The sequence below is a fragment of the Diadema setosum genome, chromosome 15, assembly GCF_964275005.1.
Source record: "Diadema setosum chromosome 15, eeDiaSeto1, whole genome shotgun sequence".
Classification (NCBI taxonomy): Eukaryota; Metazoa; Echinodermata; class Echinoidea; order Diadematoida; family Diadematidae; genus Diadema; species Diadema setosum.
The window spans coordinates 11,835,620-11,848,051 of NC_092699.1; the positions used below are offsets into that span (position 1 = coordinate 11,835,620).

General features: G+C 40.8%; 1 protein-coding gene across 1 annotated transcript in view; it reads left to right on the top strand.

Annotated features, from left to right (window-relative positions):
* Positions 1–622: 622 nt before the first annotated feature.
* LOC140238523 (EGF-like and EMI domain-containing protein 1) overlaps positions 623–12,432 on the top strand; it is a 38,641-nt gene continuing 26,831 nt past the window's right edge. The window contains exon 1 of the mRNA XM_072318427.1: positions 623–798. Coding sequence (XP_072174528.1) covers positions 623–798 — 176 coding nt within the window. The remainder of the gene's footprint in view (positions 799–12,432) is intronic.

The window sequence follows — 12,432 nt, forward strand, 5'->3', positions numbered from 1 at the left end:
TTTCACGGACCCACGCGAATAAAAAGTTGATCGTGACGTAGGGCGACTGGGAACCAATGCAAAGCCAGTATGCGGATGACGTAATCAAACTAAGTGACTACTTTTGTCGCTTCCTCGCTGCGGGTTGCTCCGTCGCGGTGCACTATTCACCGATCGGATCAGTGTAGAAGAGTCAGGAGAACGGACAAACGGTGTACCTCGAGGTGAAAGGAAGACCGCACGTTAGTACTTTCAACGCGAAGAACTGACTAATGTAATACTGACGGAAGCTCAGTGAGATTGGATTATACCATCTGGATTGACGATTGGGAGAAAGAACTACTGAGTGATTTCAGAAGCTAATTTCCCCCACTTTTCATCCGATTAAACCCGTCTTTTGTTGGCAACAATACTTTGGATACTTTATCACACCGGATTCTATCCAATTTATGTGTTTTTTATGGCAACGGAGAAATCGTGACAGCGGATAAAGAGTAGTACTAAAGGAAGTCACTTTTCCAAACTTTTCGGAACGAGGAGAGCCTGGTCGCTCCTTCGTTGCCGGGAGAGACATTTGGTCTCTTTTTCTTTTTCTTTTCTTTTTTTATATATTGTCGTCCACCAGTGATTCATCATCGCCATCATGCAGGGAATTTTAACCAGGATAACCGTAGTCGTCATCGCCGTCGTATTCGGATTTACGGAGGCCCAACAAATGGGTGTCCAGTTTGCACCCAATGAGGTCCTAGACAATAATTTCAACAACAATAACCTCATACCAACCTCACCCTCTTCAGACAACACCTTGACTGCGGGAATGTAAGTATTTTTTATTCATTTATTTACTTTTTTTAAAGGCTAAACAACTTTTCCTTGTTCGGTATCCCAGTATTCATTTAATTTATTATTCTATTTTGTACATTTTATCTATCCATTGATGTATCTATATATTTTGAAATAATCCTGTACCTGCACGGATGAGAGAGGCTCGGTACAATTCATGAAACAACACCGGCCTTTGATACTATACTAATAATCATGATAAAATACTGTTTTGTGTTCGACGTGGGGATATCAGTGTATTAAGTTTATGTCATAAGTGAGATAATTACCTTTCAGTTTCACCCTAAATTCTACTTGGTATGACATGTTCAAAAGAAAAATGGTGCAATCGCAATATCCATATTCCTCCACTCTTTTTCTTTTCTTTTTTGTCCTTTGGGAGATCGTTAAAACGGGAAATGCAGTTATAGTTACTGCGTCGAGGATCGTGCGATGTTTTATCCTACACTTTAACGGGATCATATAGTTTGGGTTGAGACCTAATGTCAGGTTTCTAACATTTTTTTTTTTTGGTGAGATAATGAGAAACCTTTTATGAAATATGAAAGAGCATGTAATTCTATGAGGAATTATCGTTTATTTGATGAAAATTGGTTTTGAAATGGCCGAGATATCCAAAAACGAGCGATTCTAACAAAGTGTGGGACCCACACTTTATTACGATCGCTTTGTTTTACTTTGTTTTTGGATGATTCAGTCATTCCAAACCCGATTTTCATCAAATAAACTTTGAATTCCTCTTAAAATGGTATGTTCTGTACTATATCATAAGTGCTTTCTTGGTATCTCGCAAAAAGTTAAAAGCCCAATTCTCATCTCCACCAATACTGTATCATTCCTTTAATCATCGTCATGATGAAAATGTGCAATTTGGTCACCAGAGAATGCATTTTTTTTTATATGGTATCAGGTTTGTCTACGCAAGCGGTGGTAATACACATAATATTAGTTCGCACATTGTCTAAACTTTTGCAATATAAATACACACATTTCCACTAATGTGTAAATGATGTATACATGTATTAATGTCTATTTCACCATAAACTCTGTAGGCGGCGCCTACTTCACAAATTGAGAAAGGTCGTTGCCGACGTGAATGGGGGGGGGGGGGTGTGACAGATACAGATATGTAAAAAGGAGAAACAACAAACTAAATAGTGGCTTACAAAAAGAGATTCAACTTCATTGAGAGTATTCAGAGATCTTATCAGTCGTTAGTGGGTGTTTCGCATTTCTACATTCGCGCGAATGTGTTTACTCTGTACACAACGAATGATAATAGTATCTACAATCCATCACGCATACCTAAGCAGATCCACTTGGTGCTTACACGAAGACGACCTTCTAGCACCACCACACGTCAAAGAAACAACATCGTCAACACACTCTGTTGAATATAGCAAATAATATACTACGTTCTTGCCCTGTCGACTGACACCAAAAGCATTGGGTAGCCTCGATGAACATTCCATCGATTCGATACTATTGCTAATGAGGGAAATTGGACAGGGCAATATAACAGTTGTCTCACGACAACCGCCGCGGCCTTAGTGGATAACGTGACATCCGTTATCCCATGAAGCAAGTTCGTCCGAGAGCCGTTGTAACACTGTTGGCAGCGCTCTTCTTGGCAGAGTATTAGACACTCGTACGCATTTTCCCCCAGTCCAATATGCAGATGACAGTTAGTAGAGAGCAAATCACCTTGATTTTCGCCCCATATTACACTTACAGCAGACAACTGACGCGAACATCTTTGCTGTTGCCGCCAAGTTTAGAGCAGTCTCACCTTCCTGTTTCAAACTGGCCATGGCCAGTGTGTACGTCTTGCTCGTTTGGAATAAAACAGAGTGAAATGATCATTACATTTGTGTCAGGGAGATTCCCCACTGCATGGTCCATACAGACCGTCTTTGATGGGAAGAGTGAAGTCAAATCATAGAACACGGAAAGTTTTGTATTTAACGGTTTGACTAAAAAGTAGTCTTTTGTGTGCTTTTCGTCGCAATTACATGCAAATTGGATTAGGTAAACATTACTTAACCTCCCTTTGCAAAGCTATCCTAACTTGCTAGATCGATACAGTTTCAATACGATTTGACGTGGGGATGGATAGATTCTTTCTAACCGCATTCGTTAAAAGGGTTAGAATTTAGCAAAGATTTATGAGCAAGTATGATATATTGAAACGAAGTGTGGATATGACGTAATATACATTTATGCGATTATGACAAAAAAACTTAGCAGCGCTGCTTGTGTGAAAAACATAACGAAATCTTAGCTCAGATTATGAAATGTCTAGGGTGTTAAGAAATGTAGGCCTATTTCATAAGTCAACTGGTAAAAATGGAGTTGAATTTCCCTCTTAGACTAGGGAGACATAGGCCTAAATGATCGAAGTGCACCTTTAAATATTGCTTGACTGTAAACGGAGATACGCGTGAAATTCTAAATAAAACTTCGTCGTACTTTCTGCCAAAAGTTTGCATTCACACTCAGATAACCGATTCCAAATATTATCAATTTCTGCCCCCTCATGATAAGACAATCATGCACTCGTGGATCGACAGCAGTCGTCGTCGAAGTATTACTGGCATGATAAACACAATACACACAGGCCTATATGAGGGATATACTGAACACCATTTTGGTTAAAGAACAATGGTCATTGTCAATTTCCAAGTACAGTTCTGATGCATGTGTATGGAAAACTTAGTTTGTTCGGCTCCCGGCGAGCAGAACATCTTGGCGAGTGTTTTTAGACTCTGCCGCTCTAGTTCTTGTTTGAGCGGTGCTACACATTTATTTACTGCGATGCCCAAATCGCATGGCGTGACATCATGGTCACATAGACAAAGAATGAAGAGAACTCGGGCGATATAAACAAACATCGATTGTCAGACGATTTTTCACCTGCTTTTGTCTTCAAATTTTTTTTTCTTTCTCGAGTTGGGTCTTCTGAAATGTCTCACTATAATTGTTTTGTTGTTTGTCCACTGTGAATGAATCACCTACCGGAGCTGTGAATTTCTCGCTCTCTACACGAGCAATGATTGATCTGATCAAAGTCTCGTCTCGCATCTGAAATGAGATGTTTTCGTTTCCGTGTACACGACTTTTCTTTCCCTACGTCATCTTGAGAGATTTGAGCGTGTGATTCTTCGACCTGTCGCTGTTTAATAGCGGTATCCGGCTAAACTACGTGGTACAACTGTGAGAAATTGTCACAACTTTGACGGCGAAGCAAGAGTTACCGGGCACTGAAATAATGAAGACAGCGCTTACTTATTTTATAGACATACGACCACGACAAGCTTTGTTCAAGCTTGTGTCTGCACTTTCATGGTGCATGATACTGTACTGTAAACGCATCAGAGAATTTCCGCTTTTGATAGGACCTTCCCTGCTCAGACCTCCCTGTGTAGGGGTCACGAAGCATCTCATTTTGGTAGCTTTTAACCACGATTGTACAGTTGTTATGTTTTCTTTTAAGTTTACCCTTAATTGGACGTAGGTGTGACATGAATGCGTGGCCATGGTTGAACGAGACACTGATATGGCTCGTCTATTACTTTTCCCACCGCTTGTCTAAAAATATCTGGACCAACTTTTCCACGTTCTAGCCGACTCCGGCTTATCTTTCCTGTGGAACAGGTGACAAGGTGTATATCTGTCGCGAATATGACGCATTTTTCATGTATGAAACAGCAAGATACACCCAGGGAGGGCCACCTCCCTGATATACCTGACTGACTTCGGATGATACTTAAAGGGACCTATATACACGCGAGTAAATGTGGTGGACGCGCATCTTGAATTAAGTGTATACTTGCAACGACATTTAAATAGATTTGTAGCCTTTGATGTGAATACAAAGAGCTTCGCTAGCGACGAGTTAACAAGTAGTGCCCATTACCCTAGCGAAGCGTGACAATGATTATGACGATGTGAGAGAGGGGATTGGAATGGGGGGGGGGGATGGTGGGGTAATATTTGAAAAATGAATAATGAGGAAGGAAATAGGAAATACAACAACTACACGCGAGTTTTCGTGCGAATGCCAGAGTGACGAGGCACATTAATGTTTTCAGGGACACAGTACAAGTCGAAAAATAGCACAGTGTGATGGTAATGAACGATTTCCCGGCAAAATCAGGGGTTGCCAGGCAACAGCTGTTGTCGCTAAGGGAACGTGAGACGAAGAAAACAAGCCCTATAGAACCTCTATAGAAAGCTCTGAATAGGTAAAACACGACACCTCCATTTGCACAGTGGTCTACATACAAAGGAATTGCCGTCTTTTATCGTTTGGTGTTCAACAAATAGCGAAAGACTGGTTTTGGACTGCTGTAGGCCTGTATTAAAGACTTGATAATGCAAGGAAAGTTCAAATTGATTCGAGCGCTTAAAACGTATTCTCGCAAATGCATTTACAGGCATGAAATTCAAAAAGATATTCCAGCAAAAATCGGGTTTCAACTTCTTGACAGGCAGGACATGTAGAGAAACTAAGTAAAGAACAAATAGATATAGGGATATCTGCTTTCCTGTAGTCATTTTATGAAGAAAAGTATTCCGAAAGTGTATTTCATCAACGAAAATTTACTTGAATACAATGTTTGTGTGTACGCGACTGTGTATGTGTGCATATTTGTGTAACCCTCACTGAACTTTACTGCTGCATTTGCTAGGACAACAGAAAGCAGCACAGCTGTGTGACCTCGTTGTTCAAGTCAGTTTCCCTATCCTCGCAACTGATGAATTAAAACCGCCGAGTTGCTAGGATGGCATTCTCAACTTTGGCTAGGGGGAAACACAGACAGTTTATACAGGGTGATCCCAGTCACGAACGCGATCTAAAATCTAGCACAGAAGTAATTTGATTGGTCATCATCCTTGACTTGGAAGTCTACGTCCACTTAGGATGAGACCTTGTGGAAGAGGAAATCTTTAGGAAAACATAGCGAGCCCTCGTACAACAAAAGACGTTTCCCGTCTTTCCGTCTTTGAAGAGTTCGCAGTAGTTCGTAACCATAGCAACGATACAGGTGCCGGTGATCGTAAACGCTGTTGAGCATTTTTTTTTTTTTTTTTTTTTTTAACCTTAGCGACTACACTTCACGTTTGCACTTCCTCAGCAAAATGTTGATTCACGTGAGATGTCTTTTCCAACAATGGGTAGATCTTGTTACTTGACATGTAGTTTTTAAGCTTTTTTTTTCTTCCAATGCGAAGTTCTCGATGTTTTTGATTTTCATGAGACTTGTGAGTGCGCGTGAATGTCTTTCTTTACGGAGTATCAATTCCCAGTGCCTATTATCATCGAAAGTCTTAATCTACTTAAAAGTTAAAACCTACTCCCAAATCCCAAGTCCCTGATCATGTGCAAGGAGACCAGAAAGAACGGTTGAAAATTGATAATGAACATGCTACGTCCGTGTAGTGACTTGAGTTCGCAAGAGCATGGCACTCGCGAACAGTGTGTCGATGCTGTTTGTTGGTTTGTATGTGCGTACATGTATGTATGTGTGTGTGTGGGTGGGGGGGGGGGGGTTAAGTGTGTGTATTTTGTATATGTCTTTTGTGAGTTGTGAATGTTGGAACCGTGTCAACGGGATCCGTCCCAGGGAACTGCGACGCTGGGGCTAACCGGAATGAGACGATTCCGTCGCGAACTTGAGACCAAATTGGATGCTAATTGCTTGTTTACAAATCTTTCACGCAGCATCCCTCTTCCCTCCCATCCCATCTCAGTCCCACATGTTGGGTTCCAAAATCGTCTCACATGTCAAACATCAAATCCGCCTATGTTAAATAGCGTGGAATCTTGTCATTTCCGTTCGCGAAATTATCCCAGCGGCTGATGTTGAATCACTGCCCAAAACTAGGCATAATTAAATTTGCCGTCTATATAACTGATGATTATCGGGCTGTTCAGGTGTTCATTTTTTTTTGACATATTGCGATCACGATGACAATAGAAGACTAAGCGTAGTGTTGAGGGCTCGGAGTGAAGAAAAAGGGAGGAAAAATAGAAAGCATGTCAGTCGCCGTCTTGTTCTGGAAAAGAATAAAAAAAAAAACTGTCAAGAAATATTACTTTAAAGTAGCAGTGACATTAGTCGCAACTCTCGTTTTACTGACTAAACGTGGGAACCGGGAAAATAGAGAGCGAGGCTCATTGTTTACATCGTTATAACTAGGCACGAAAAATATTCCTAATGACATTATCCTTAATGGTTGTTTACCAAAGTGTGACGAGCCGGAAATGAACCAGGTTTGCTGTAACTTCAAAAAAAAAAAAAAAAAAAACTGCACCCCCTCCTGCTGCCAAATTGATAGCCACTACATTCAGACCATGGCCATGCTCTCACTATGTACGAGCGAAAGTAAGGAGCGTCCGGAAATCAAGCATAGTCTGCGTAAAGTGAGTGAAAAGCAGAAGAAAGAGATTGTAGATTTAGTCGTTGTGTGTTCAATCTAAGGAGAATATTGGTTGGGTTTTTTTTTTTTTTAGGCCCGCCATCTCGACATGTTCGAAAAATAATCATAAGTATTATTATTACTCCTCTCCTGCCAATAGCTTCATTCTGAATATAACTCATTAACACCATGTGTATTATGTAGTTTGAATTGCTTTCAACAGCCATGGTGTGTAGCAAGCCTATCACATTGTTTTTGCAGCAATGTTGTAGGGATCGTGCTACGAAATGAATGAGAGAAAAAGAAAAATACAAAAAAGGGAAAACAAAATACACTTCCGGTTATTAAAGCAATGTCGTCCACATATCCAGTGATTCATAATAATATTCTCCTTTCATCCACTCTCACTGAATAGATGTTGTGAAGATGTCAGGTATGCTTCAAACTTTCAAACTGCAGCTTACTTTTATAGGGCCTAAACGTTGACCTATTATAGGGAGGTATTAGGCGAGCTCACCTTGTACCTTGCCACTCTAACTAGTCTAAGTCTAACCTTGTCTCTCTGACGTTCTCGTGTTGACGTGTTAACATTGACAACACAGTAATAAATCTGTGAGATGCTTCATAAGTCATGTCTGATTGGTCCGGGACCAATTTAAGGATGCCCTCTCGTTACCATGGTTACACAGATGGTTGCTACCTATGTTTGAAACATCTGACGCCAATGCTCTTTCCCCCCATCACTGATTGATGTGGGAGTTCTCACTCATATCTGCCTCTTTGTCATCTTAAACCATAATATAGTATCTCAGTATCGTTAAACAATGACATAATGATAATGTTCGTCCTGCTGTCCCTCAGCGCCTGCACTTTACATTCATCCAGCAATCGTCATCACCTGGTCTCCATCACTGACTTTTGAGCAGTTCTCCTTTAATCTGTATTTCCGCCTCTCTCCGCCTCTATCTGTTTCTCTTATTTTTACCTCTCCTTCCTATCATCTTTATGTTTCTCTCAACACCTTTTTTTTTCAGTCTCTCTCAAATTGAGCATTCAGTTCTTTTATTTTTCTTGTTCATCATTTTTTGCGATCGCTGACGATTTGAGAGTGAGGAAACCTTTCTCAATTTTCACCCAGTTCTGTCTGTCGCTATCTTCTGTTTTCTAGAATTCACTAAAGTCTATGCAAACGATTTCTATTAAACATCTTCTGACACTGCAGAAGACATAAAGAATTAAGAAGGGGGGGGGGGGCTAGAAGAAGTTGTCTTTAAGTATTAAGTCTACTCGCAGAATAAACGACACTTTAACCGGTCAGAAATGAGGCTTTTGTCCATCACTAGGTGGTAATCCAGCTCAACAAGTATTGTCGAATGGAAGTACCAACGTGCATGGATGGAATAACGAGGATTGCTGCTTTCTCGGCGAGGGGCGTGTTCGTCCGTGCGTTGAGTTTCGATAGCGTACGGAAAGCCCTTGTCCTGTACCCCCTTTCTTACTCTTGAGGAGACCTATTCAACGTATACGGCTATTTTCAGTAACACATTATTACTTTCTATTTGTCCAAGCTCTCAAGAATTACAAGTGGTTCATGAAAGCACGAAAATAGCGAGAGATCATGGTGCTTTGTCGGCTCGGTGGAAGAAGAAGAAAAAAAAAAGAACAACTTAACGCTCAGTTATGTCCGCCTTTTTCTAAACTGATTGATTTTACAAGACACCAAAGCTAAAGGTAGTTATCCAAGATTTTTACATATTGATATCGCTGGCAATTATGTAAAGAGTCTAGAGAGACTGCTCTTTGCTTCCTTTGTAAATTTCTAGCCGGTAAGAAATCTCAGCCAAGTTTTAGATAGTGATGTTTGGTAATTAATGATGTTGCACAAAGTGCGACGTATGAGATATGTGTAGAAGAGTCTCGGATCCATTCATCGACATCTTTTCAGACACATCACCTTAAAACGTAGACAGGAAAATTCGTCTGTCTGGAGGAGCTTTTTAAAAAAAATCATTTTCCGACATTTGTTCCAATACCAGACGCACTGCTCCGCGGAACATTATCCCCGACGACAAGATACAGACCGATCTTTCGGTCAACTTGACATCCTCGGCTGAAGAGTTGTCATGGTATCGATCCATTTAGACGACCTGACCCCCCCCCCCCCCATGTGGGATGATGGGCTGAAGTGGGGGGGGGGGGATTAATATCGCCACACTCTTACATACGCTTAATAATTATTGTCGTACCGCTCTTCCATTCTTTCTGTGTTGTTTGTGTTACTTTGTCTGTCTCTTTTAATTATTTTCTGTGCAGTTATGGTAGATTGCCTTATCTAACAAAGTGCGTGTGTTTTGTTTGTCTATGCTGTTGTTGTTGTTGTTGTTGTTGTTGTTGTTGTTGTTGTTGTTTTTTAACGTTTTCCTGTTGCCACAACTCGGGTCTCGAACCCCCGACTGATCCTGCATACAAGAGGAACGGAGATGTTTGGTTTAGTAACCAGTGGTGAGGAGACGGTATACACAAAAAACAAGTGAGACTGCAGAAAAGAAGGAATGCATGATGGCTACAAAGGAGATGGGGGGAGGGGGGAGGGCAGGAAAAGACAGGGGGAAAATTGTGTCATGTGTTTGTGCGTTTTGTCGAGGAAATCCACGCAACAAGTCATACTATGGCTTCGCCTGTGAAAAGATTCCATTCATTTCCGAGGGGAAAAGGTGAGCTATTTTACCCGAACCCATCAATCAGTGGTACTGACAGTGGATTAAAGGAAATGGGGAAAATAACAAAAACAAACCCAAAAAAAAAGAGAAAAAAATCGCAGTATTACACAAGCCCATCCACTACCTAATCTTTGCAAAAAGTGTCATCGATCTCCGAAACCTATTAGGAAACGCTCGAGTTCAAATCAACTCACCCACTTGTTTTCCGAAAGAAATAGGCGCAAATATTAAAGGAAATTTAAAGAAGTTTCCGAAACTAGACTGCATTTTCGGTCAGCTTGTATTTCGTGTTACCGCGACCAGGGTACTTGCTCGTGCTCGAAAAAGAACTGGAAAAAAAAAAAGAGAAGAAGAAATAAATAAATCGTAACTATAAAACAGCCGTAGAGTATTGATTGATTCGCTTTTGATATGAATTTGTTGATTTGACTTGCTGCGATTGATTTGATTGGGTTTACTTCTGGTATATAGATACACCAAGTAAAAAATAACAAAAGCAAGCAAGCAAGCAAGCAAGCCAGCAAACAAACAAAAAACAAACAAACAAACACCACCACCACCAACAACAACAAAACACAGACGGGCGTTGCATACGGAGTACGGAGAAGCCTCCGAGGTGACCAACTGATTCGACCTTTGTACAGTGTAAGCATAGTGTATGTCATGCTCTTGGAAAAGAAAAAGTCACCACTCACCTCTGTTGTAAGCTTTTCCCCAGTATCTCCCCCTAGCAGTTGGTGTATCCAGCGTCAAGTGCATCAGGTGTTTGGGACTGATGCCGCCCGTTGTCTAGATCAGATCACCTGCAGCGCGATAAACACCATGTGTTTGATATGGGATCGTAATTACATATGATAGTGAGTGAGACGCGAGTTATGAAGAGTGGGCCTACATCTCATAAATCCTTACGGGACATTACCTTTTGTATCCCAGTGAGAAGAGTAGAAAACATAATGCAATGTTTATGGGAATCACTGAAGTTCGCAGGGGACGGGTTAACCTTTGGTGACACATGACAGACTTGCTAAGTTTTACGTGCCAAGTGCCTTTTTGATGAATAGATACGAGATACGCCCTAAGTGCACCCCTCCTCGTGAGCATGAAAACACCAAATGCTTTGCCTTCGCCAAATATTTTGACATTATTCTCTTTTCAGAAATACTCTTTGTGAGATCATGTAGTTTATCGCTTGAGAAAATAGATATCAAAATGAGATGGGGAAAAAAAAAGATTCGTGTAAACAGACAACATGCATAATCACGTGCCATCTCTTTCCCCCCTCTCTTGTACCCATTGTACCTGAGTTACATGAAATCATTGATTTCTCTTGGTAAAAATGTTAATTCTTTTGGACACGCCCATATGATAAATCAGATATAGAGTAAATACATATTAGACCGACGATCTTCAAACATGATTCTGCGCCTGTGAATCTATGTGCGCCACGCACATCACTTTTAGTGTAAGGGCGTAGGTGTTATACCAGTGCCTCTTCTGTTTGGCTTGGTTGAACAAGCGAATTTAGCATGATCACAGTGTCGTCTGGCCAGGCAAGTCACAACAGAGTGTGTATAGTAACCTCCTCTGCGACTTCTGATTGTATTCCATAACAATAATCTGTTGTTTACCGAATTCTTGAGTTTGTACCCCCTTTACTCCCACGCATAGCTACCGCTGGACTGTCATGAGCATGATGATCATAGCTTGATTATTTGTTTTTACCACCACGACGGGTTTCTTGCCTCACACCTGTAAACAACTTCCCACAGACGCATGACCTAGACTTTCATATCTCTTCTTTCTTTTTGTTTGATTTTATTTATTGTCTTGTATACGTTACAGTGAAGGAATTCGAATTCGAATTTGTTTCATGCTTCGCTTCTTTACAAAACGTACTTTTTACTCCTCAATTCTGAACTTTCCACGAGTTTTATGTCTCTCAAACTGCAATCAAAGGTCATAACTCTTTACTCTTGCACTTTTTTCTCTCTCACATTATTTTGCTAGTGTCTTATGACTCTCTACGCCTAAACATTTTGTTGTGCCTTGTCTTAGAAAAAAAAAAAATCCAGCTCCCAGATAGGCTGTATTTTTGGAGAGGAGTTTTCATCACTCCTCAGTCACAACTCACTTGCTCTCCTCAGACGGATATTCTATTTTTGACACTTCTTTCCTTTCCCCGCCCACTCGCCCTGAATGAAAAGAGAGAGAGAAAAAAAAATCGGTAAAATAACTTTCAAAATGTTAGACTTTTTATGGGGTTAAGGCAAAGGGAAAGATGTAGTCTTAATCCGCAGAAATGTCCCTGAGAATAATGATACTCGTAAGAAATGATCAGAAGAAGTAAGAGGAGAAGAAGCAGCAAAAGAAGGAAGGGGTGGAGAAGAAGAAGAACAAAGAAGAAGGAGAAGGAGGAGGAGGAGGAGGAGGGGAGAAGAAGAAGAAGAAGAAAGAAAGAACTGGATGT